The sequence below is a fragment of the Coregonus clupeaformis genome, chromosome 31 (assembly GCF_020615455.1).
Source record: "Coregonus clupeaformis isolate EN_2021a chromosome 31, ASM2061545v1, whole genome shotgun sequence".
Taxonomy (NCBI): Eukaryota; Metazoa; Chordata; class Actinopteri; order Salmoniformes; family Salmonidae; genus Coregonus; species Coregonus clupeaformis.
In genome coordinates this window covers 8,023,167-8,051,162 of record NC_059222.1, presented here as the reverse complement: position 1 = coordinate 8,051,162, position 27,996 = coordinate 8,023,167, and the positions used below count along the sequence as shown (strand labels likewise).

Below are 27,996 nucleotides of genomic sequence, written 5' to 3'. Positions count from 1 at the left end.
TTATCAGCGGCAGGGAGACTAGCCAGGACCGAGGGAAAGATGAACGGAGCAAAGTACAGAGAGATCCTCTATGAAAACCTGCTCCGGAGCGCTCAGGACCTCCGACTGTGGCGAAGGTTCACCTTCCAACAGGACAACAACCCTAAGCACACAGCCAAGACAACGCAGGAGTGGCTTCGGGACACATCTCTGAATGTCCTTGAGTGGCCCAGCCAGAGCCCGGACTTGAACCCGATCTAACATCTCTGGAGAGACCTGAAAATAGCTGTGCAGCGAAGCTCCCCATCCAACCTGACAGAGCTTGAGAGGATCGGGAGAGAAAAATGGAATAAACTCACCAAATACAGGTGCCAAGCTAGTGGAGTCATACCCAAGAAGACTTGAGGCTGTAATCACTGTCAAAGATGCTTCAACAAAGTAGTGATTAAAGAGTCTGAATACTTATGTAAATGTAACATTTCATTTTTTCATTTTTAATAAATGTGCAAAAATATCTAAAAAACCTGTTTTTGCATTCTCATTATGGGGTATTGTGTGTAGATTGATGAGGGGGAAAAAACAATTTAATCCATTTTAGAATAAGGCTGTAATGAAACAAAATGTGGAAAGAAGTCAAGGGGTCTGAATACTTTCCGAATGCACTGTATGACACTTTCAAATGGGGGGACTAGATAAATAAAGTGCAGCATTCATTTCTAAACGGTAAAACATATGTATGAAAATACCCTCAAATAAAAGCCGACATTCTGTAATGTCACCTCATATAAAACACTTGATCTTAAAACCAAAATGCTGGAATATACCATACTAACTGTAAGTCGCTCTGGATAAGAGCGTCTGCTAAATGACTAAAATGTAAATGTAAAATGAATATAGAGCCAAATTAAAAGTTTTAGCTTCACTGTCCAAATAAATACGTAGGAGAGTGTAAACCCAAAACAAAGTACCGGCAACCCAGACTAGGAAATATGTTAAAGAACTGCAGACACAAGTTAACTTGAAGCAACTACCCTTCATTTTTTATTACAAAGTTTAAAATATGTAAAGATCATGAAAAAACCTTCTTAGTAGCAACGTAAATGAAAAACTAGATATCTCAGGCTAGAAACCTTAAAATGGAACCCCAAAGCAAAGACAGATCAATAATCCTGCTCCCAAGTGCCTCTGACCAGAATATCGACAGAAACATACAGTATATTGACATCTACGCCTCATTTTGTGAGCTGTGCCTTCAAGGCATCTATTAGCTCCTGTTTCTTGGTCCCTGTGACCTTCACCCCAAACTGCTTACAGGCGTCCTTTAGCACGGGCACCGTCAGCTTACCCAGGGTGCCTTTCTGTAAGTGACCCCTCAGCTCGTCCTCAGACATCTCCACCTTAGGCTTCTTCCCTGCTCCACCTGCTTCCTCAGCTGAACACACACAGGGCAAGGATGTTACAACAACCAGTATTTCAACAGTGAGACAGCTCCTGCTGCCAGTGACTATACTGTTTGTTACCCCATTTGCTAGACGCAAGTGTAAATCTCTCCTATGGGACACATAGCAAGTGAACAATATCTCACAAATGTAGATCATAGATTTCTCACCTGGTTTGCGTTTGGGTGCAGTCTTGCCCTCTGGGTTGTAGTCAGCAGGGTACACCAGATCTTTGAACTCCTGAGCCAGGGAACCAAGACGCTGGTCCATCATCTTCACCTTGGGCACTGAGGGAGAGGGAGGTAGAGAGGTAGAGAGAGAGAGAGAGAGAGAGAGAGAGAGAGAGAGAGAGAGAGAGAACAAACAGAGAATGGACAAGAAAAAGTGAGTATGAACACTGCTAAAAGATTATGTCTTCAGTATTTCAGTATTTTTGTGTATAGGTAGCACCAAAGGCACATATATATATGTATACAGTACCAGTCAAAAGTTTGGACACACCTACTCATTCAAGGGTTTTTCTTTATTTTTACTATTTTCTACATTATAGAATAATAGTGAAGACATCAAAACTATGAAATAACACATTTGGAATCATGTAGTAACCAATAAAGTGTTAAACAAATCAAAGTATATTTTATATTTGAGATTCTTCAAAGTAGCCACCCTTTGCCTTGATGACAGCTTTGCACACTCTTGGCATTCTCTCAACCAGTTCACCTGGAATGCTTTTCCAACAGTCTTGAAGAAGGTCCCACATATGCTGAGCACTTGATGGCTGCTTTTCCTTCACTCTGCGGTCCAACTCATCCCGAACCATCTCAATTGGGTTGAGGTCGGGTGATTGTGGAGGCCAGGTCATCTGATGCAGCATACCATCACTCTCCTTCTTGGTCAAATAGCCCTTACACAGCCTGGAGGTGTGTTGGGTCATTGTCCTGTTGAAAAACAAATGATAGTCCCACTGAGCGCAAACCAGATGGGATGGCGTATTGCTGCAGAATGCTGTGGGAGCCATGCTGGTTAAGTGTGCCTTGAATTATAAATAAATCACTGACAGTGTCACCAGCAAATCACCCCCACACCTCCTCCTCCATTCTTCACGGTGGGAACCACACATGCGGAGATAATCCGTTCACCTACTCTGCGTCTCACACAGACACAGCGGTTGGAACCAAAAATCTCAAATTTGGACTCATCAGACCAAAGGACAGATTTCCACCGGTCTAATGTCCATTGCTCATGTTTCTTGGCCCAAGCAAGTCCCTTCTTCTTATTGGTGTCCTTCAGTAGTGGTTTCTTTGCAGCAATTCGACCATGAAGGCCTGATTCCCGCAGTCTCTTCTGAACAGTTGATGTTGAAATGTGTCTGTTACTTGACCTCTGTGAAGCATTTATTTGGGCTGCAATTTCTGAGGTTGGAAACTCTAATGAACTTATTCTCTGCAGCAGAGTTAACTCTGGGTCTTCCTTTCCTGTGGCGGTCCTCATGATAGCCAGTTTCATCATAGCGCTTGATGGTTTTTGCGACTGCACTTGAAGAATCTTTCAAAGTTCTTCAATTTTTCCGGATTGACTGACCTTCATGTCTTAAAGTAATGATGGACTGTCATTTCTCTTTGCTTATTTGAGCTGTTCTTGCCATAATATGGACTTGGTCTTTTACCAAATAGGGCTATCTTCTGTATACCACCATTACCTTGTCACAACACAACTGATTTGCTCAAATGCATTAAGAAGGAAAGAAATTCCACAATTTAACTTTTAACAAGGCACACCTGTTAATTGAAATGCATTCCAAATGACTACCTCATGAAGCTGGTTGAGATAATGCCAAGAGTGTGTAAAGCTGTCATCAAGGCAAAGGGTGGCTATTTGAAGAATCTCAAATCTCAAATATACAGTGGGGGAAAAAAGTATTTAGTCAGCCACCAATTGTGCAAGTTCTCCCACTTAAAAAGATGAGAGAGGCCTGTAATATTCATCATAGGTACACGTCAACTATGACAGACAAATTGAGGAAAAAAAATCCAGAAAATCACATTGTAGGATTTTTAATGAATTTATTTGCAAATTATGGTGGAAATTAAGTATTTGGTCACCTACAAACAAGCAAGATTTCTGGCTCTCACAGACCTGTAACTTCTTATTTAAGAGGCTCCTCTGTCCTCCACTCGTTACCTGTATTAATGGCACCTGTTTGAACTTGTTATCAGTATAAAAGACACCTGTCCACAACCTCAAACAGTCACACTCCAAACTCCACTATGGCCAAGACCAAAGAGCTGTCAAAGGACACCAGAAACAAAATTGTAGACCTGCACCAGGCTGGGAAGACTGAATCTGCAATAGGTAAGCAGCTTGGTTTGAAGAAATCAACAGTGGGAGCAATTATTAGGAAATGGAAGACATACAAGACCACTGATAATCTCCCTCGATCTGGGGCTCCATGCAAGATCTCACCCCGCGGGGTCAAAATGATCACAAGAACGGTGAGCAAAAATCCCAGAACCACACGGGGGGACCTAGTGAATGACCTGCAGAGAGCTGGGACCAAAGTAACAAAGCCTACCATCAGTAACACACTACGCTGCCAGGGACTCAAATCCTGCAGTGCCAGACGTGTCCCCCTGCTTAAGCCAGTACATGTCCAGGCCCGTCTGAAGTTTGCTAGAGTGCATTTGGATGATCCAGAAGAGGATTGGGAGAATGTCATATGGTCAGATGAAACCAAAATATAACTTTTTGGTAAAAACTCAACTCATCGTGTTTGGAGGACAAATAATGCTGAGTTGCATCCAAAGAACACCATACCTACTGTGAAGCATGGGGGTGGAAACATCATGCTTTGGGGCTGTTTTTCTGCAAAGGGACCAGGACGACTGATCCGTGTAAAGGAAAGAATGAATGGGGCCATGTATCGTGAGATTTTGAGTGAAAATCTCCTTCCATCAGCAAGGGCATTGAAGATGAAACGTGGCTGGGTCTTTCAGCATGACAATGATCCCAAACACACCGCCCGGGGCAACGAAGGAGTGGCTTCGTAAGAAGCATTTCAAGGTCCTGGAGTGGCCTAGCCAGTCTCCAGATCTTAACCCCATAGAAAATCTTTGGAGGGAGTTGAAAGTCCGTGTTGCCCAGCGACAGCCCCAAAACATCACTGCTCTAGAGGAGATCTGCATGGAGGAATGGGCCAAAATACCAGCAACAGTGTGTGAAAACCTTGTGAAGACTTACAGAAAACGTTTGACCTGTGTCATTGCCAACAAAGGGTATATAACAAAGTATTGAGAAACTTTTGTTATTGACCAAATACTTATTTTCCACCATAATTTGCAAATAAATTCATAAAAAATCCTACAATTTGATTTTCTGGATTTTTTTTCTCATTGTGTCTGTCATAGTTGACGTGTACCTATGATGAAAATTACAGGCCTCTCTCATCTTTTTAAGTGGGAGAACTTGCACAATTGGTGGCTGACTAAATACTTTTTTCCCCCCCACTGTATTTTGATTTCTTTAACACTTTTTGGGTTACTACATGATTCCATATGTTATTTCATAGTTTTGATGTCTTCACTATTATTCTACAATGTAGAAAATAGTAAAAATAAAGAAAATCTCTGGAATGAGTAGGTGTGTCCAAACTTTTGACTGATACTGTATATATGGAGAGAGATGGCGAGAAATGGGCCAATGCAGTTTCTTTTTTAACATTCCGAGTGCCACTTTCTCCTCCATAGCCGTTGCTAAGTGATAATTGACGCTTCTGCGTTGTGCTGTTTATTTCTGATAGTTTTCAGAAGCTATGAAGATGTCCAGTGCAGATATGCAATTTGTCAACACCACAACTAAGGTGGCAAAGCTCCTCGTAAGTTACCGGAATCTTCAGTAATTAACAGAAAATCCATGGCAATTTATCGTAACTTTGGTAATTTATACTTGCATAACTGTAACAAAATGTATTCATATACACTGAGTGTACAAAACAAGAACACCTTACTAATATCGAGTTGCACCCCACTCTTTTGCACTCAGAACAGCTTCAATTCGTCCGGACATGGACTCTACAAGGTGTCGAAAGCGTTCCACAGGGATGCTGGCCCATGTTGACTCCAATGCTTCCCACAGTTGTGTCAAGTTGGCTGGGTGTCCTTTGGATGGTGGACCATTCTTGATACACATGGGAAACTGTTGAGCCTGAAAAACCTGCAGCATTGCAGTTCTTGACACAAACCGGTGCACCTGGTACCTACTACCATATCCCGTTCAAAGGCACTTAAATCTTTTGTCTTGCCCATTCACCCTCTGACTGGCACACATACACAATCCATGTCTCAAGGCTTAAAAAGTATTCTTTAACCTGTTTCCTCCCCTTCATCTACACTGATTGAAGTGGATTTACATTCACCTAGTCAGTCCATATCATGGAAAGAGCAGGTGTTCATGTCTTTTACACTCAGTGTATAGTGTTAATTTATTATAACTGTGTCCATATTGTCCATGAGTTTCTAGTAGATAGACCATATGGTTCAAGAGAAAATAGCCTAATTAATGAAAAAAGCATCCAATCAACAACATTATTTAAAATTAACTCTGCAACTCTTCCAACTATACTGAACAAAAATATAACCGCAACATGTAAAGTGTTGGTCCCATGTTTCATGAGCTGAAATAAAAGATCCCATACATTTTCCATATGCACAAAAAGCGTATTTCTCTCAAATCTTGTGGACAAATTTGTTTACATCCCTGTTAGTGAGCATTTCTCCTTTACCAAGATAATCCGTCCACCTGACAGGTGTGGCATATCAAGAATTTGGCAGTACGTCCAACTGGCCTCACAACCGCAGACCACATGTAACCATGCCAACCCAGGACCTCAACATCTGGCTTCTTCACCTGCAGGATCATCTGAGACCAGCCACCCGGACAGCTGATGAAACTGTGGGTTTGCACAACCAAATAATTTCTGCACAAACTGTCAGAAACCGTCTCAGGGAAGCTCATCTGCATGCTCGTCGTCCTCAACAGGGTCTTGACCTAACTGCAGTTCGGCATTGTAACCGACTTCAGTGTGAAAATGCTCACCTTCGATGGCCAATGGCACGCTGTGCGCTTCGCAGATTAATTCCAGTTTCAACTTTACCGGGCAGATGGCAGAGAGGAAGTACGGTGTCGGATGGGCGAGGGGTTTGTTGATGTCAAAGTTGTGAACAGAGTGCCCAATGGTGGCGGTGGGGTTATGGTATAGGAAGGCATAAGCTACGGACAACGGAGCTTTGTCCTCAGGCCCATTGTTGTGCCATTCATCCGCCACCATCACCTCATGTTTCAGCATGATAATGCACGGCCCTATGTGGCAAGGATCTGTACACAATTCCTGGTAGCTGAAAATGTCCCTCTTCTTCCATGGCCTGTATACTCACCAGATGTCACCCATTGAGCATGTTTGGGATGCTCTGGATCAACGTGTACGACAGCGTGTTCCAGTTCCTGCCAATATCTAGCAACTCCGCACAGCCATTTAAGAGGAGTGGGACAACATTCCACAGGCCACAATCAACAGCCTGATCAACTCTATGCGAATGAGATCTGTTGCGCTGCATGAGGCAAATGGTGGTCACACCAGATAATGACTGGTTTTCTGATCCACGCCCTACCTTTAAGGTATCTGTGACAAATAGAAGCATATCTGTATTCCCAGTCATGTGAAATCCATAGATTAGGGCCTAATGAATGTATTGAAATTGACTGATTTCCTTATATGAACTGTAACGCAGTAAAATCGTTGAAATAGTTGCGTTTATATTTTTGTTCAATGTATTTACTTTTTTCACAATTTTGTATTTATTTAAAAATCATCTTATTAAATTACTTAATATATTGTACATGTGATAAGGCAACACAGAGGGCCAGAGATTATTACAAACACCTGTGATAATCTGAAGTACCCAATAAAGCCACTAGATGTCTTGTGATAGATTACATAAAATCGTTGAAATATTTCACAATTCTGGTAGTTTACTAGTACACTTTGACAGTTTCTAGTAATATACGTACACTCCCTTTACAACCCTAACCGCAACACTGTACAGACTTGGATACACATCATCCCATATCAATAAACAGTCTGTTAAGTCTGCTGCTGTTTTGCTTGTTTACAGTGGGTCATTTCACAGGGAATTGTCGTAGGCACTCTAGTATTGTTACATCACCAACATTTCGAGAATAAAGGCGCAAACATGGCAGCTTTTCTAAAACCTGGCCGAACACTCTATATATACAGTGAGGGAAAAAAGTATTTGATCCCCTGCTGATTTTGTACGTTTTCCCACTGACAAAGAAATGATCAGTCTATAATTTTAATGGTAGGTTTATTTTAACAGTGAGAGACAGAATAACAAAAAAAAAATCCAGAAAAACGCATGTCAAAAATGTTATAAATTGATTTGCATTTTAATGAGGGAAATAAGTATTTGACCTTTCCACAGAAGCAATCAATCAATCAGATTCCAAACTCTCCACCATGGCCAAGACCAAAGAGCTCTCCAAGGATGTCAGGGACAAGATTGTAGACCTACACAAGGCTGGAATGGGCTACAAGACCATCGCCAAGCAGCTTGGTGAGAAGGTGACAACAGTTGGTGCTATTATTCGCAAATGGAAGAAACACAAAATAACTGTCAATCTCCCTCGGCCTGGGGCTCCATGCAAGATCTCACCTCGTGGAGTTGCAATGATCATGAGAACGGTGAGGAATCAGCCCAGAACTACACGAGAGGATCTTGTCAACGATCTCAAGGCAGCTGGGACCATAGTCACCAAGAAAACAATTGGTAACACACTACGCCGTGAAGGACTGAAATCCTGCAGCGCCCGCAAGGTCCCCCTGCTCAAGAAAGCACATGTACAGGCCCGTCTGAAGTTTGCCAATGAACATCTGAATGATTCAGAGGAGAACTGGGTGAAAGTGTTGTGGTCAGATGAGACCAAAATGGAGCTCTTTGTCATCAACTCAACTCGCCGTGTTTGGAGGAGGAGGAATGCTGCCTATGACCCCAAGAACACCATCCCCACCGTCAAACATGGAGGTGGAAACATTATGCTTTGGGGGTGTTTTTCTGCTAAGGGGACAGGACAACTTCACGGCATCAAAGGGACGATGGACGGGGCCATGTACCGTCAAATCTTGGGTGAGAACCTCCTTCCCTCAGCCAGGGCATTGAAAATGGGTCGTGGATGGGTATTCCAGCATGACAATGACCCAAAACACACGGCCAAGGCAACAAAGGAGTGGCTCAAGAAGAAGCACATTAAGGTCCTGGAGTGGCCTAGCCAGTCTCCAGACCTTAATCCCATAGAAAATCTGTGGAGGGAGCTTAAGGTTCGAGTTGCCAAACGTCAGCCTCGAAACCTTAATGACTTGGAGAAGATCTGCAAAGAGGAGTGGGACAGAATCCCTCCTGAGATGTGTGCAAACCTGGTGGCCAACTACAAGAAACGTCTGACCTCTGTGATTGCCAACAAGGGTTTTGCCACCAAGTAGTAAGTCATGTTTTGCAGAGGGGTCAAATACTTATTTCCCTCATTCAAATGCAAATCAAGTTATAAAATTTTTGACATGCATTTTTCTGGATTTTGTTGCTGTTATTCTGTCTCTCACTGTTCAAATAAACCTACCATAAAATTTATAGACTGATTATTTATTTGTCAATGGGCAAACGTACAAAATCAGCAGGGGATCAAATACTTTCTTCCCTCACTGTGTATATATATATATATATATATATATATATATATATATATGGCTCTGGGTAGAACTAGCTAGCATGTGGGGTGTGCGTGTATTACTGGTGTGGTCCTCTATGTGCTCCGGGGCCATGAGATCTAGAGCCAAGGCTTCCAGGTTCCTGTAGTGCTGCTGGAGGACTGGGTTCTCAAAGGAATCACTCCTGGAACACAGGAAGAGCCATACAGTGCATTAGGAAAGTATTCAGACCCCTTCCCCTTTCCACATTTTGTTACGTTACAGCCTTATAATCTAAAGTGGATTAAATACTTTTTCCCCATCATCAATCTACACACAATACCCCATAATGACAAAGTGAAAACAGTTTATTTATTTTTGCAAATGTATACAGAAATACCTTAATGAAATAAGTATTACGACCCTTTGCTATGAGACTCGAAATTGAGCTCAGGTGCATCCTGTTTCCATTGATCATCGTTGAGACATTTTAGTTGTAGTTTTTTTTTAGGGGGTATATCAGCTTTAATATTGCAGATAGATTGTATATATATATATATATATATATATATATATATATATATATATATATATATATATATATATATATATATATACAATACACACACACACACACACACACACACATACATACAAAAGTTTGGGGTCACAAAAATCATTTTTTTGGTCCATTAAAATAACATCAAATTGATCAGAAATACAGTGTAGACATTGTTAATGTAGTAAATAGGCAATTGTAGCTGGAAACACCAGTCTCAATGTCAACAGTGAAGAGGCAACTCCAGGATGCTGACCTTCTAGGCAGAGTTGCAAAGAAAAAGCCATATCTCAGACTGGCCAATAAAAATAAAAGATTAAGATGGGCAGTCTGAGATATGGCTTTTTCTTTGCAACTCTGCCTAGAAGGTCAGCATCCCGGAGTCGCCTCTTCACTGTTGACGTTGAGACTGGTGTTTTGCGGGTACCATTTAATGAAGCTGCCAGTTGAGGACCTGTGAGGCGTCTGTTTCTCAAACTAGACAGTCTATTGTACAGTTGAAGTCGGAAGTTTACATACACCTTAGCCATATAGATTTAAACTCAGTTTTTCAGAATTCCTGACATTTAATCCTAGTAAAAAGTCCCTGTTTTAGGTCAGTTAGGATCACCACTTTATTTTAAGAATGTGAAATGTCTGAATAATTTTACATTTTAGTCATTTAGCAGACGCTCTTATCCAGAGTGCATACATTTATTTTTTTATTTTTTCAAACTGGACCCCCGTGGGAATCGAATCCACAACCCTGGCGTTGCAAACGCCATGCTCTATCAACTGAGCATGAGAAGGATTTATTTCAGCTTTTATTTATTTCATCACATTCCCAGTGGGTCAGAAGTTTACATACACTCAATTAGTATTTGGTAGCATGGCCTTTAAATTGTGTAACTTGGGTCAAATGTTTCAGGGAGCCTTCCACAAGCTTCCCACAATAAGTTGGGTGAATTTTGGCCCATTCCTCCTGACAGAGCTGGTGTAACTGAGTCAGGGTTGTAGGCTTCCTTGCTCGCACACGCTTTTTCAGTTCTGCCCACACATTTTCTATAGGATTGAGGTCAGGGCTTTGTGATGGCAGCTCCAATACCTTGACTTTGTTGTCCTTAAGCCATTTTGCCACAACTTTGGAAGTATGCTTGGGGTCATTGTCCATTTGGAAGACCCATTTTGCGACCAAGCTTTAACTTCCTGACTGATGTCTTGCGATGTTGCTTCAACATATCCACATAATTTTCCTTCATGATGCCATCTATTTTGTGAAGTGCACCAGTCCCTCCTGCAGCAAAGCACCCCCACAGCATGATGCTGCCACCCCCGTGCTTCACGGTTGGGATGGTGTTCTTTGGCTTGCAAGCACCATCTTTTTCCTCTATTTTTGTTTCATCAGACCAGAGGACATTTCTCCAAAAAGTACGATCTTTGTCCCCATGTGCAGTTGCAAACCGTAGTCTGGCTTTTTTATGGCGGTTTTGGAGCAGTGGCTTCTTCCTTGCTGAGCGGCCTATCAGGTTACGTCGACATAGGACTTGTTTTACTGTGGATATAGATACTTTTGTACCTGTTTCCTCCGGCATCTTCACAAGGTCCTTTGCTGTTGTTCTGGGATTGATTTGCACTTTTCGCACCAAAGTACATGCATCTCTAGGAGACAGAACGTGTCTCCTTCCTGAGCGGTATGACGGCTCTGTGGTCCCATGGTGTTTATACTTGCGTACTATTTTTTGTACAGATGAACGTGGTACCTTCAGGCGTTTGGAATTTGCTCCCAAGGATGAACAAGACTTGTCTACAATTTGTTTTCTGGAGTGCTTGCCTGATTTCTTCTATTTTCCCATGATGTCAAGCAAAGAGGCACTGCGTTTGAAGGTAGGCCTTGAAATATATCCACAGGTACACTTCCAAGTGACTCAAATTATGTAAATTAGCCTATCAGAAGCTTCTAAAGCCATGACATCATTTTCTGGAATTTTCCAAGCTGTTTAAAGGCACAGTCAACTTCTGAACCACTGGAATTGTGATACAGTGAATTATAAGTGAAATAATCTGTCTGTAAACAATTGTTGGAAAAATTACTTGTGTCATGCACAAAGTAGCTGTCCTAACCGACTTGCCAAAACTATAGTTTGTTAAGAAGACATTTGTGGAGTGGTTGAAAAACAAGTTTAAATGACTCCAACCTAAGTGTATGTAAACTTCCGACTTCAACTGTATTTGTCCTCTTGCTCAGTTGTGCACCGGGGCCTCCCACTCTTTCTATTCTGGTTAGAGCCAGTTTGCGCTGTTCTGTGAAGGGAGTAGTACACAGTGTTGTACGAGATCTTTAGTTTCTTGGCGATTTCTCGCATGGAATAGCCTTCATTTCTCAGAACAAGAATAGACTGACGAGTTTCAGAAGAAAGTTATTTGTTTCTGGACATTTTGATTCTGTAATCGAACCCACAATTGCTGATGCTCCAGAGACTCAACTAGTCTCAAGAAGGCCAGTTGTATTGCTTCTTTAAATCAGCACAACAGTTTTCAGCTGTGCTAACATAATTGCAAAAGGGTTTTCTAATGATCAATTAGCCTTTTAAAATGATAAACATGGATTAGCAAACACAATGTGCCATTGGAACACAGGACTGATGGTTGCTGATAATGGGCCTCTGTACAACATTAACAATGTCTACACTGTATTTCTGATCAATTTGATGTTATTTTAAAATGGACCAAAAAATTCCATATATACACACACATACAGTACCAGTCAAAGGTTTGGACACACCTACTAATTCCAGGGATTTTCTTAATTTTTACTATTTTCTACATTGTAGAATAATAGTCAAGACATCAAAACTATGAAAAAACACATATGGAATCATGTAGTACCAAAAAAAGAGTTAAACAAATACAAATATATTTTACATTTGAGATTCTTCAAAGTAGCCACCCTTTGCCTTGATGACAGCTTTGCACACTCTTGGCATTCTCTCAACCATCTTGATGAGGTAGTCACCTGGAATGCATTTAAATTTACAGGTGTGCCTTGTTAAAAGTTAATTTGTGGAATTTATTTCCTTCTTAATGCATTTGAGCAAATCAGTTGTGTTGTGACAAGGTAAGGGTAGTATACAGAAGATAGCCCTATTTGGTAAAAGACCAAGTCCATATTATGGCAAGAACAGCTCAAATAAGCAAAGAAAAACGACAGTCCATCATTACTTTAAGACATGAAGGTCAGTCAATCCGGAAAAATGGAAGAACTTTGAAAGATTCTTCAAGTACAGTCGCAAAAACCATCAAGCGCTATGATGAAACTGGCTCTCATGAGGACCGCCACAGGAAAGGAAGACCCAGAGTTACCTCTGCTGCAGAGGATAAGTTCATTAGAGTTAACTGCACCTCAGATTGCAGCCCAAATAAATGCTTCACAAAGTTCAAGTAACACACATCTCAACATCAACTGTTCAGAGGAGACTGTTTGAATCAGGCCTTCATGGTCGAATTGCTGCAAAGAAACCACTAATAAAAGGACACCAATAAGAAGAAGAGACTTGCTTGGGGCTTTGTGAGACGCAGAGTTGGTGAAGGGATGATCTCCGCATGTGTGGTTCCCACCATGAAGCATGGAGGAGGAGGTGTGATGGTGCTCTGCTGGTGACACTGTGTGATTTATTTAGAATTTAAGGCACACTTAACCAGCATGTCTACCACAGCATTCTGCAGCGATACGCCATCCCATCTGGTTTGTGCTTAGTGGGACTATCATTTGTTTTTCAACAGGACAATGACCCAAAACACACCTCCAGGCTGTGTAAGGGCTATTTGACCAAGAAGGAGAGTGATGGTGTGCTGCATCAGATGACCTGGCCTCCACAATCACCCGTCCTCAACCCAATTGAGATGTTTTGGGATGAGAGGGACTGCAGAGTGAAGGAAAAGCAGCATTCCTCATGAAGCTGGTTGAGAGAATGCCAAGAGTGTGCAAAGCTGTCATCAAGACAAAGCGTGGCTACTTTGAAGAATCTCAAATTTGTTTAAATTTTTTTTGGTTACTACGTGTTATTTCATAGTTTTGATTTCTTCACTATTATTCTACAATTTAGAAAATAGTAAAAATAAAGAAAACCCCTTGAATGAGTAGGTGTGTCTAAACTTTTGACTAGTACTGTACACACACAAATATACATCCATCCATACATACAGTGGCTTGCGAAAGTATTCACCCCCCTTGGCATTTTTCCTATTTTGTCGTCTTACAACCTGGAATTAAAATGGATTTTTTAGGGGTTTGTATCATTTCATTTACACAACATGCCTACCACTTTGAAGATGCAAAATATTTTTTATTGTGAAACAAACAACAAATAAGACAAAAAAACTGAAAACCTTTTGCAGCAATTACAGCTGCAAGTCTCTTGGGGTATGTCTCTATAAGCTTGGCACATCTAGCCACTGGGATTGTTGTCCATTCTTCAAGGCAAAACTGCTCCAGCTCCTTCAAGTTGGATGGGTTCCGCTGGTGTACAGCAATCTTTAAGTCATACCACAGATTCTCAATTGGATTGAAGTCTGGGCTTTGACTAGGCCATTCCAAGACATTTAAATGTTTCCCCTTAAACCACTCAAGTGTTGCTTTAGCAGTATGCTTAGGGTCTTCCCTGCTGGAAGGTGAACCTCCGTCCCAGTCTCAAATCTCTGGAAGACTGAAACAGGTTTCCCTCAAGAATTTCCCTGTATTTAGCGCCATCCATCATTCCTTCAATTCTGACCAGTTTCCAGTCCCTGCCGATGAAAAACATCCCCACAGCATGATGCTGCTGCCACCACCATGCTTCACTGTGGGGATGGTGTTCTCGGGGTGATGAGAGGTGTTGGGTTTGTGCCAGACATAACGTTTTCCTTGATGGCCAAAAAGCTCAATTTTAGTCTCATCTGACCAGAGTACCTTCTTCCATATGTTTGGGGAGTCTCCCACATGCCTTTTGGCGAACACCAAACGTGTTTGCTTATTTTTTTCTTTAAGCAATGGCTTTTCTCTGGCCACTCTTCCGTAAAGCCCAGCTCTGTGGAGTGTACGGCTTAAAGTGGTCCTATGGACAGATACTCCAATCTCCGCTGTGGAGCTTTGCAGCTCCTTCAGGGATATATTTGGTCTCTTTGTTGTCTCTCTGATTAATGCCCTCCTTGCCTGGTCCGTGAGTTTTGGTGGGTGGCCCTCTCTTGGCAGGTTTGTTGTGGTGCCATATTCTTTCCATTTTTTTAATAATGGATTTAATGGTGCTCCGTGGGATTTTCAAAGTTTCTGATATTTTTTTATAACCCAACCCTGATCTGTACTTCTCCACAACATTGTCCCTGACCTGTTTGAAGCGCTCCTTGGTCTTCATGGTGCCGCTTGCTTGGTGGTGCCCCTTGCTTAGTGGTGTTGCAGACTCTGGGGCCTTTCAGAACAGGTGTATATATACTGAGATCATGTGACACTTAGATTGCACACAAGTGGACTTTATTTAACTAATTGTGTGACTTCTCGAGGTAATTGGTTGCACCAGATCTTATTTAGGGGCTTCATACCAAAGGGGGTGAATACATATGCACGTACCACTTTTTCGTTATTTTTTTAATTTTATTTTTTTAAACAAGTTATTTTTTTTAATTTCACTTCACCAATTTGGACTATTGTGTATGTCCATTACATGAAATCCAAATAAAAATCCTTTTAAATTACAGGTTGTAATGCAACAAAATAGGAAAAATGCCAAGGGGGATGAATACTTTCCCAAGGCACTGTATGTATGTATAGATGTACAGTGCCTTCAGAAAGCATCCAGACCCCTTGACTTTTTCCACATTTTGTTACTTTACAGCCTTATTCTAAAATGGATTAAATAAATACAAATCCTTAGCAATCTACACACAATACCCCATAATGACAAAGCAAAAACATTTTTTTATAAATTTTTGCAAATGTATTAAAAAAGTAAAACAGAAATACCTTATTTACATAAGTATTCAGACCCTTTGCTATGAGACTCGAAATTGAGCTCAGGTGCATCCTGTTTCCATTGTGTAAGAGGCCTCAATTTTTTTTCCCATTGACTGGATCTTTATATTTACCACTTGGATCCTGTTTCAGTAATAATGATATCAGACCTTCTTGTTGAGTGTCTGATAATCTACCATTTATATAGGAGTGGTTCAAACATGCTAATAACGGTCCTCTGAGTATATAAAAAAAATAATTGGTATACCTCCACTGGTACAGTGGGGAAAAAAAGTATTTAGTCAGCCACCAATTGTGCAAGTTCTCCCACTTAAAAAGATGAGAGGCCTGTAATTTTCATCATAGGTACACATCAACTATGACAGACAAAATGAGAAAAAAATCCAGAAAATCACATTGTAGGATTTTTAATGAATTTATTTGCAAATTATGGTGGAAAATAAGTATTTGGTCAATAACAAAAGTTTCTCAATAAGTTCTCAAAAAGTTTCATAAACTGTGTAGAATGGGCATCCAAATTAAATGCACATCAGAGGGACTAGTAATAGATCAGGAAGGTGTACGTCCACAGATGATGATGGCTACAGACAAAACAACAGAATTACTGGATAGGGAACATAGAATCACTAGTACAAGAGGTATTAAAGAAGTGGGGAAAATGTATCAGGGCTCATGTTCCAGAAATGAAATCATTGTACACTGCAATATGATCCATATCAAAATCATTTGCTAGAACAACTATGGTTAAGGAAGGCATGAGGTAAACCGGCTTCCATGAGATCGCAATATTTTGTAATAAGGAAACAAGGGTCAGCAATGGAAGCACAAGATGGTCCACGATCTGATATCATACAGACCTGGTTTGATATACCAGGAACAGAACCTCACATAACACTTTTAGTTGCCGAGGGATACAGTGGGGGAAAAAAAGTATTTAGTCAGCCACCAATTGTGCAAGTTTTCCCACTTAAAAAGATGAGAGAGGCCTGTAATTTTCATCATAGGTACACGTCAACTATGACAGACAAAATGACACAGGTCAAACGTTTTCTGTAAGTCTTCACAAGGTTTTCACACACTGTTGCTGGTACTTTGGCCCATTCCTCCATGCAGATCTCCTCTAGAGCAGTGATGTTTTGGGGCTGTCGCTGGGCAACACAGACTTTCAACTCCCTCCAAAGATTTTCTATGGGGTTGAGATCTGGAGACTGGCTAGGCCACTCCAGGACCTTGAAATGCTTCTTACGAAGCCACTCCTTCGTTGCCCGGGCGGTGTGTTTGGGATCATTGTCATGCTGAAAGACCCAGCCACGTTTCATCTTCAATGCCCTTGCTGATGGAAGGAGGTTTTCACTCAAAATCTCACGATACATGGCCCCATTCATTCTTTCCTTTACACGGATCAGTCGTCCTGGTCCCTTTGCAGAAAAACAGCCCCAAAGCATGATGTTTCCACCCCCATGCTTCACAGTAGGTGTGGTGTTCTTTGGATGCAACTCAGCATTCTTTGTCCTCCAAACACGACGAGTTGAGTTTTTACCAAAAAGTTCTATTTTGGTTTCATCTGACCATATGATATTCTCCCAATCCTCTTCTGGATCATCCAAATGCACTCTAGCAAACTTCAGACGGGCCTGGACATGTACTGGCTTAAGCAGGGGGACACGTCTGGCACTGCAGGATTTGAGTCCCTGGCGGCGTAGTGTGTTACTGATGGTAGGCTTTGTTACTTTGGTCCCAGCTCTCTGCAGGTCATTCACTAGGTCCCCCCGTGTGGTTCTGGGATTTTTGCTCACCGTTCTTGTGATCATTTTGACCCCACGGGGTGAGATCTTGCGTGGAGCCCCAGATCGAGGGAGATTATCAGTGGTCTTGTATGTCTTCCATTTCCTAATAATTGCTCCCACAGTTGATTTCTTCAAACCAAGCTGCTTACCTATTGCTGATTCAGTCTTCCCAGCCTGGTGCAGGTCTACAATTTTGTTTCTGGTGTCCTTTGACAGCTCTTTGGTCTTGGCCATAGTGGAGTTTGGAGTGTGACTATTTGAGGTTGTGGACAGGTGTCTTTTATACTGATAACAAGTTCAAACAGGTGCCATTAATACAGGTAACGAGTGGAGGACAGAGGAGCCTCTTAAAGAATAAGTTACAGGTCTGTGAGAGCCAGAAATCTTGCTTGTTTGTAGGTGACCAAATACTTATTTTCCACCATAATTTGCAAAGAAATTCATTAAAAATCCTACAATGTGATTTTCTGGATTTTATTTTCTCAATTTGTTTGTCATAGTGTACGTGTACCTATTATGAAAATTACAGGCCTCTCTCATCTTTTTAAGTGGGAGAACTTGCACAATTGGTGGCTGACTAAATACTTTTTTTCCCCACTGTATGTGATGGTCCGACCGCATTCTGTCCCCTATCAACACTTTTTTTAAAACTTTTGCTGCCAGAGAGAATTACATAAGAAAGTAATCAAGACGACTAGCTTGATTGAGCCTCCGCCATGTATATCTTACTAGGTCAGGATATTTAAGCCTCCATATATTCACTAGTTCCAATATATCCATGACATTTGTGATTTCCTTAAGTCCTTTACGGTCCCTAGAGGTATTTAAAACCGTATTATAGTCTCCCACCATAATAATAGAGTCTTGTATTGCTCATAGGATTGATCAATTATTATATATATTTTCAAAGAAGCGTGGATCATCATTATTTGGACAGTATAGGTTAATGAGCCATATCTGTTTATTACATTTACATTTTAGTCATTTAGCAGACGCTATCCAGAGCGACTTTGGAACCCACAACCCTCCCCTCCTGCCCCGAGTCTCCGCGCCTTCCAGACTCGAGCGCCTACATGCAGTTAGGTCCAATAACATATTTAAAATCATCCATCTACCTTGAGGATCTGTTTGGACAATTTGCACATTCGGATCAAAATTACTATTAATTAATATCATCACCCCTTTTGAATTTCTTTGCCCATGGGAGAAATATATTTCTGTTTGCCCACTGACAAAGACATGATCAGTCTATAATTTTAATGGTAGGTTTATTTGAACAGTGAGAGACAGAATAACAACAAAAAAATCCAGAAAAACGCATGTCAAAAATGTTATAAATTGATTTGCATTTGAATGAGGGAAATAAGTATTTGACCCCTCTGCAAAACATGACTTAGTGGCAAAACCCTTGTTGGCAATCACAGAGGTCAGACGTTTCTTGTAGTTGGCCACCAGGTTTGCACACATCTCAGGAGGGATTTTGTCCCACTCCTCTTTGCAGATCTTCTCAAAGTCATTAAGGTTGAGGCTGACGTTTGGCAACTCGAACATTCAGCTCCCTCCACAGATTTTCTATGGGATTAAGGTCTGGAGACTGGCTAGGCCACTCTAGGATCTTAATGTGCTTCTTCTTGAGCCACTCCTTTGTTGCCTTGGCCGTGTGTTTTGGGTCATTGTCATGCTGGAATACCCATCCACAACCCATTTTCAATGCCCTGGCTGAGGGAAGGAGGTTCTCACCCAAGATTTGACGGTACATGGCCCCGTCCATCGTCCCTTTGAGGCCGTGAAGTTGTCCTGTCCCCTTCGCAGAAAAACACCCGCAAAGCATAATGTTTCCACCTCCATGTTTGACGGTGGGGATGGTGTTCTTGGGGTCATAGGCAGCATTCCTCCTCCTCCAAACACGGCGAGTTGAGTTGATGTCAAAGAGCTCGATTTTGGTCTCATCTGACCACAACACTTTCACCCAGTTCTCCTCTGAATCATTCAGATGTTCACTGGCAAACTTCAGACGGCACTGTATATGTGCTTTCTTGAGCAGGGGGACCTTGCGGGCGCTGCAGGATTTCAGTCCTTCACGGCGTAGTGTGTTTACAATTGTTTTCTTGGTGACTATGGTCCCAGCTGCCTTGAGATCATTGACAAGATCCTCCCGTGTAGTTCTGGACTGATTCCTCACCGTTCTCATGATCATTGCAACTCCACGAGGTGAGATCTTGCATGGAGCCCCAGGCCGAGGGAGATTGACAGTTATTTTGTGTTTCTTCCATTTGCGAATAATCGCACCAACTGTTGTCACCTTCTCACCAAGCTGCTTGGCGATGGTCTTGTAGCCCATTCCAGCCTTGTGTAGGTCTACAATCTTGTCCCTGACATCCTTGGAGAGCTCTTTGATCTTGGCCATGGTGGAGAGTTTGGAATCTGATTGATTGCTTCTGTGGACAGGTGTCTTTTATACAGGTAACAAACTGAGATTAGGAGCACTCCCTTTAAGAGTGTGCTCCTAATCTCAGCTCGTTACCTGTATAAAAGACACCTGGGAGCCAGAAATCTTTCTGATTGAGAGGGGGTCAAATACTTATTTCCCTCATTAAAATGCAAATCAATTTATAACATTTTTGACATGCGTTTTTTTCTGGATTTTTTTGTTGTTATTCTGTCTCTCACTGTTCAAATAAACCTACCATTAAAATTATGGACTGATCATATCTTTGTAAGTGGTCAAACGTACAAAATCAGCAGGGGATCAAATACTTTTCCCCCCTCACTGTATGTCAAGTAAGGCTTCTCTCAGAAAGATGTTCTCCTTTTTAAGTTCATTAACGTCCGTTTCAATCCCTTTTAGCTTGTTTGTTTCTTTCTCCATTGTCGTCTGTGTCTGTCGAGGAGTCGCGTTTTCTTTTGGAGATTGGTTCTTCTTGTTTACTCTCCGTCATGTTTGGGTGTTGCTTGTTTTCGTAATATTTGTCGATACATTTCTCTAGCCTTATGATTTGTTTTGTGTTGTTGTCCAGATTGAAGGTTATTACCCACCAGTATGTGAAGTGCTAATATTAAGTATAACTTACAGATATTGACAGTTACGTTTTCATCTTGAGGTGATCTGCACTGCTGTGTTCAGTCTGCCATCTTGAATGTTTTTTTCTGATTGGAGTCCACCTGTGCTAAATTCAATTGATTGGACATGATTTGGAAAGGCACATACCTGTCTATATAAGGTCCCACAGTTGACAGTACATGTCAGAGCAAAAACCAAACCATGAGGTCGAAGGAATTGTCCGTAGAGATCAGAGACAGGATTGTATCGAGGCACAGATCTGGGGAAGGGTACCAAAACATTTATGTAGCATTGAAGGTCCCCAAGAACAAAGTGGCCTCCACCATTCTTAAATGGAAGTAGTTTGGAACCACCAAGACTCTTCCTAGAGCTGGCCGCCCGGCCAAACTGAGCAATCCGGGGAGAAGGGCCTTGGTCAGGGAGGTGACCAAGAACCTGATGGTCACTCTGACAGAGCTCCAGAGTTCCTCTGTGGAGGGGAGAACCTTCCAGAAGGTCAACCATCTATGCAGCACTCCACCAAATCAGGCCTTTATGGTAGAGTGGCCAGATGAAAGCCACTCCTCAGTAAAAGGCACATGACAGCCCGTTTGGAGTTTTGCCAAAAGGCACCTAAAGGACTCTCAGACCATGAGAAACAAAATTATCTGGTCTGATGAAACCAAGATTTAACTCTTTGGCCTGAATGCCAAGCGTCATGTCTGGAGGAAACCTGGCACCATCCCTACGGTGAAGCATGGTGGTGGCAGCATCATGCTGTGGGGATGTTTTTCAGTGGCAGGGACTGAGAGACTAGTCAGGATCGAGGGAAAGATGAACGGAGCAAAGTACAGAGAGATCCTTGATGAAAACCTGCTCCAGAGCGCTCAGGACCTCAGACCAGGGCTAAGGTTCACCTTCCAACAGGTCAATGACCCTAAGCACACAGCCAAGACAACGCAGGAAGGGCTTCGGGACAAGTCTCTGAATGTCCTTGAGTGGCCCAGCCAGAGCCCAGACTTGAACCTGATCAAACATCTCTGGAGAAACCTGAAAATAGCTGTGCAGCGACGCTCCCCATCCAACCTGACAGAGCTTGAGAGGATCTGCAGAGAAGAATGGGAGAAACTCCCCAAATACAGGTGTGCCAAGATTGTAGCGTCATACCCAAGACTCGAGGCTGTAATCACTGCCAACGGTGCTTCAACAAATACTGAGTAAAGGGTCTGAATACTTATGTAACTGTGATATTTCATTTTTGTAAAATAAAATTATTTGCAAACATTTCTAAAAACCTGTTTTCCCATTATGGGGTATTGTGTGTAGATTGATGAGGGGGAAAACTATTTAATCAATTTTAGAATAAGGCTGTAACGTAACAAAATGTGGAAAAAGTCAAGGGGTCTGAATTATTTCTGAATGCACAGGAGTAAGTGGGAATCTCAAGACTCATTCAGGTCATAGGAAATTTACATTAGTGCTCCCCTAGTTTTCTACTGTGCTGTCACTGTTATGTTTTATGCTTTTACTTTTTCAAAATGCAAATCCTGGTATGGAAATAATCTGTGCAGACAGCTGTGATGTTTTTATCATTCACTGTAATGAAAGGGCCGTACTTGTATTTGAAACGTAGCTTGTGTACTATCTCCTTCATCTTTTCCACCTGGGCGTCGGAGGCGGTGGGGAGCTGAGGAGCGTCCAGGGTACGGATGTCATCCGCGTAGGGCAGGAAGATGCCATGGAAGCCTGAGACAAATACACATCACTACAATTAGTCTGAATGTGTGTGGGGCACAAGACCCCGGCTGCAGTGGGACCCAATGACTGTACCTGGAGCCGCAATCTGGGCCTGGCCCTCATCCACCTCCTCTCTCTGGGGCACCAGGGCTAAGAAGCGTGGGGGAGAGTTACGGATCCGTGTGTATTTACACAGAGCGAACACGTTCCTCTCACTACACCTGCGCAGCAACGCTGTAAACACACAGGCACTCCCTGGGATGGAAAAACAGGACAGAGTGAGAAAGGGGTTAAAGTTGGAACTCAAAAGATAATGGAACTGAGATGGGGAACATGGGTTGACTCTCCCCGGATAACATTTTGACGGGCAGTTATGTATTCAACTGTCACAGTCTCTCTTCCCATCATAGTGAAAGGTTCAGTGTTGATGGAGGATGCACACAAACACACCTGTGACCATCTCCTCCTCTGGGTAGATGAAGACAGCAGATCTGAGGTGGTGGTGCAGTTTGAGACGCTCCATGGGCTTGAACCCAATCAGATCCAGACCCGGGTTTGAAAACTTCTTTATCACATCCACCTCGTCTTTCTCCATCACGATCTGCTTGCTTGCATAAACCTACACAGACAAACACACAACCACAAATCACCTCTAGACTGAAATGACCCTGACAGAATGAGAAGTATGAACTTATACTTTGATACACTTTCGATAATTGCTATACACATTTTTTTTCACAAAAGTGGTTCGATTTGAGATTCCAACTTAGTTACCTGGGCCCTCTTGGTGTCGCTGGGGAGCAGCAGGCTGCCCGTCTGTGTGTGGTAGAGGCGTGTCTTGGTGAGGACGGGCTCGTTGTTGTCTCTGTAGAGCTTGATAGCATTAGGCTTCCTGGCCTGTCGGGCCGTGATGTACACACCCACCGCCACGTTCATCCCTTCCCCCAGACACAGATTCAACCTGAGACTCAGAGGAGAGGACTCATCAGCAACCAGGGCGCTGTCAGTAGGGATGTGACAACATGTGCCACTTCTCATCAATGTGATGGCTCATTGCAGTGATGTATGACAGCGTGTTCATAGACGTCCAACAATCTGTTAACGCCACGTATGGTGTTTGAGAGCTTGCGCTCTGTACTTGCAGAGCAATCATTGTACAATTTCTCCATCCGGGCCGTCAATGGTTTTTCGACATGACATCTTGTAGTCTGGTCCTAGATATGCCATCAGGGCACTGAAGCCGACAACCTCTACCATTGACAATGGCTGCATATCAACTGCAATAATTTCTGTAATCAGCACTGTGACTTTCTCACGCCGTCCCTTATCACACTTCTTTCATGTGAAGAGCCTGTCTAATGTCTGTTGTTGGGTACCTCCCTTTCAGACGGCTAAGCATTGAACCTGTACTGCCACTGTAGCTCAATTCCACCTCGCAGTTTGCATTTCACCACCTTCTCAAAGTATTGCCATATAGGACTTAGATGCTGTCGCTTCCGTCTCACTCTCTGACATTTTTCCAACTGTTAACGACGATGAAGTGCGGAGCGCTTTCTATCTGTGGCAAATCATTTGAAAGATGCTTATCTCCCCCTAGTAATGTTACAGCATTGTTGCATTAGGTATTTGTTTCCCTTTATGATGACCGGGAGCTGTTAGTGGTAGTTTTGTGATAACTGCACTGCTACTGAAATTTTGTGAGAGATGTTTTTTTATACAGCGTTTTTTGTTTAGAGATTTCGAAACGTTAACGATCCCAATTTCAGTTAAACGTTCACACCCTTAGTAGGGAGAAATGTTATTCAACGATTGAAACATCTAAACATGTCCTATCAGAACACAGCGCCCTGCCTATACAATGGTGGGGGAAACAGTGCTAGGCTGTGCTTGTCACCTTGCCATGGATCTCTTCTTGATCTCCTTGGCTCGGACCCTCTTCTGGAGGTCCTCCAGTTTACCACAAGGCTCCATCTGCAGGCCCAGCTCAGCCTCATCCTCGGGGGGGCTCACTACGTCGCAGAAGAAGAGCGAGACGTCGAACCCACCTGGCTTCATCAGATGCATCAGGTCTATCACCACACCTGTGAGTGAGTGACAGAGAGAGAGTGAGAGAGATCATTGATCATACACTTCTAGTGATAAACTAAACATCTGCAGGACCAAGATGTATTTCAGACCACTTTTCAAACCCCTCCACCTACAACCCAGTGACATCAAGGCCAACTGCCATAGAGATACAACTACACTACCGTTCAAAAGTTTGGGATCACTTAGAAATGTCCTTGTTTTCGAAAGAAAAGCAATTTTTTTGTCCATTAAAATAACATCAAATTGATCAGAAATACAGTGTAGACATTGTTAATGTTGTAAATGGCTATTGTAGCTGGAAACTGCTGATTTTTAATGGAATATCTACATAGGCGTACAGAGGCCCATTATCAGCAACCATCAGTCCTGTGTTCCAATGGCACGTTGTGTTTTCTAATCCAAGTTTATCATTTTAAAAGGCTAATTGATCATTAGAAAACCCTTTTGCAATTATGTTAGCACAGCTGAAAACTGTTGTGCTGATTAAAGAAGCAATACTGGCCTTCTTGAGACTAGTTGAGTATCTGGAGCATCAGCAATTGTGGGTTCGATTACAGGCTCAAAATGGCCAGAAACAAATAACTTTCTTCTGAAACTCATCAGTCTATTCTTGTTCTGAGAAATGAAGGCTATTCCATGCGAGAAATTGCCAAGAAACTGAAGATCTCGTACAACGCTGTGTACTACTCCCTTCACAGAACAGCGCAAACTGGCTCTAACCAGAATAGAAAGAGGAGTGGGAGGCCCCGGTGCACAACTAAGAGGACAAATACATTAGAGTGTCTAGTTTGAGAAACAGACACCTCACAGGTCCTCAACTGGCAGTTTCATTAAATAGTACAGGCAAAACACCAGTCTCAACGTCAACAGTGAAGAGGCGACTCCGGGATGCTGACCTTGTAGGCAGAGTTGCAAAGTAAAAGCCATATCTCAGACTGCCCATCTTAATCTTTTATTTTTATTGGCCAGTTTGAGATATGGCTTTTTCTTTGCAACTCTGCCTAGAAGGTCAGCATCCTGGAGTCGCCTCTTCACTGTTGACGTTTAGACTGGTGTTTCCAGCTACAATAGCCATTTACAACATTAACCATGTCTACACTGTATTTCTGATCAATTTGATGTTATTTTAATGGACAACAAAATTGCTTTTCTTTCGAAAACAAGGACATTTCAAAGTGACCCCAAACTTTTGAACGGTAGTGTATGTGTGTTCTATCTTTGACAACTGCCCGTCCCCTTTCTCCAGACCCACCAGTCTCTTTGAGGTCACTGGCCTTGGTGCGGGCCTGGCGGTCGTGCTCGCTGTCGCCCCTGTGTGGCATGTCTCGGCAGGTAAAGATCATGAGGCGCTTGTGGGAGAGCCGCAACTTGAAGTCGCTGTAGAGGTTGGAGCAGCACCACAGGGCCTCGCCCAGGTTGGTCTTCCCACAGCCCATGGTCTCATCTGCCACCTGGGCACCGTTCTCCCCACGCAGCCCGTCCACATCCTGCACCCGACGGGCACCTAGAGGAGTGAGGCCGGGAGAGAGAGAGAATGAGAGAGATGGAAGGAAAGGGATGAAGGGATATGGAACAGGACAGAGGACAAAAGAGGGATGGAGAGATAGGTGGAGATAAGAGGTGGATAGACAGAGAGATAGGGGAGGAAGAAGAGTAAAGACAAGCAGATTGGAAATAGAGATACACAGAGAGCATAATAACAAAAATGTATTTGGCTTCCAGAAGACTCCAAGACCCTTTCAGAACATACACAGAAACTGCAGGCCAGGGAGACATACCAGGCGAGTCCAGGTCATGGTAGACATAGACATGCTTGAAACTGTTCCTGGGGTTCTTGCTCTGTTCTGTCCCATAGAACACTAGAGCCACCAGGTCCTTGTCACTGCTGATGATCTTAGTGGTATACACGCTGTGGACACACTGGGGAGGGAGAGTAACACGATACAATACATTACAACACTGTCAGAGGGCTAAGTAGGACCACAGAGAGTTAAAGAGAGAAGGAGTGGGAAAGAGCCATGGGTCATGTCACTTTTCATGGTGCTGAGAGTTCAGTAATATTGATCATGTCTGAGATAGTGAGAGAAAGAGAGATAGGCAGGGAAGGGGGTGAAGAAAGGACAGGAAACTGTAAGGGAAAGCAGAGCGAGTTTGAGACAGCCCAAGAGAACGAGATCTACCTGCATGGTCATGTCGAACGGTGAGGGCTCTCCATCCTCCCCCTTGATGAACATCTCCTTGGAAGCATCCACCAGAAACACCAGGCTGTCACGCCCTGTGCTCTTATAGTTCACTGGGCAGAGGGATTGCATTTACATTACAACATATGCTAAACTCCATACTATTCAGTATTGATCCATTCAATCGCCATCAATGTTTGTCCTACCTCCAGACTCATCCCCTTCCTCTCCGTCCACATCTTCATCCTCATTCTGGTAGTAGGCGTTCCACTCTGCCATTGTCCTCAACTAGGCTACACATGCACTAGAAGGCTCTGCTGGAGCCCTGAAAATGACATCTCTCTCTCTCTCTCTCTCTCACACACACACACACACACACACACACACACACACACACACACACACACACACACACACACACACACACACACACACACACACACACACACACACACACAGCGAGAGAGAGAGAGAGGGACTCTGATCAGGTAACTAATAGCATATATATTGTTGAAGACTGATTTGTTTTGGAAGGCAGATCATGATGACGTCGGCCTCAATGCTCAACTACTTTCTGGCGGGTAACTGTATTTTGGCTAGCAGACATTTATCGCCATAAAATAACAATACATTTTCATTTAACATTTGCTGCTAAAATAAAGCATACCTTGCGACCGAGTGTGTGGTGTTAGAAATGTGTTTCGGATTAGAATAGCTAGCAACAAGCGTTGTTCTATCTTGATGCAGATGTGATCATAGCATAGCCGCGTGGTCCGTTGTCACGTGAACGCGCAGCACTTTTTATATGTTGACAAATATGTTGGTGGGTTCATGTAAAGCTAAAATTGAGTAGCGCCATCTACTGTGGGATTTAGGTGGAGAGGCATGGATTGTGCATTTATGAAACATACTGTATATTGTCTAAATAATTGTCATATCAATTGTAAAACTCACTTGAATAAACACAAGATTTCTCAATTGTATGGATTCTTGCTTGTGGCCTGTGTGACTCATTTCATAATATGTTATCAGATGATGATGTAGGTCCCAGTCCCACTCTATCCATTAATTGGCTGGTTTCTAAACTGTATGTATAGGCCATAGAAATATGTATAGGCCATATAAATATTATGAATAGAACAGGCTTGGAACCTCTATCCCTGGCAATTTCACTGGTAAACTCATGTGTACACTCGCAATGGATGCCTGGTATTGTGATACAATCATTTCCATGGTAATGTTCATTCAAATGATGCTAACTGATGTGGCTCATGCAATGGAATGTACTTTTTGTATTGTCAGTTGAGTTGATTCAACAAATCACAGCACAGATTGATGGGTACACATCCTGCTTTTACTCTAGCTTTTACTTCCTGCTTTGCTGTTTATGGGTACGCTCGCAATGGCCGCCAGTCCACCATTATGCCATCATTGACTTGAATGGGGACATCCGTTCT

The 27,996-nt window shown here is 42.6% G+C and overlaps 1 protein-coding gene across 1 annotated transcript; it reads right to left on the bottom strand.

Annotated features, from left to right (window-relative positions):
* Nucleotides 1-992: 992 nt before the first annotated feature.
* On the bottom strand, nucleotides 993-27,337 carry LOC121547459 (X-ray repair cross-complementing protein 5-like). Its single transcript, XM_041858767.2, has 13 exons — nucleotides 27,207-27,337; nucleotides 26,746-26,864; nucleotides 26,540-26,652; nucleotides 26,138-26,279; nucleotides 25,612-25,863; nucleotides 24,166-24,352; nucleotides 23,046-23,232; nucleotides 22,722-22,890; nucleotides 22,365-22,526; nucleotides 22,151-22,280; nucleotides 9,273-9,373; nucleotides 1,589-1,705; nucleotides 993-1,411 (listed from the first exon to the last, which is right to left on the bottom strand). Exons 2-13 carry the CDS (start codon nucleotides 26,816-26,818, stop codon nucleotides 1,212-1,214), a joined length of 1,833 nt encoding a protein of 610 aa, XP_041714701.1. The 5' UTR covers nucleotides 26,819-26,864; nucleotides 27,207-27,337; the 3' UTR covers nucleotides 993-1,211.
* Nucleotides 27,338-27,996: the final 659 nt, after the last annotated feature.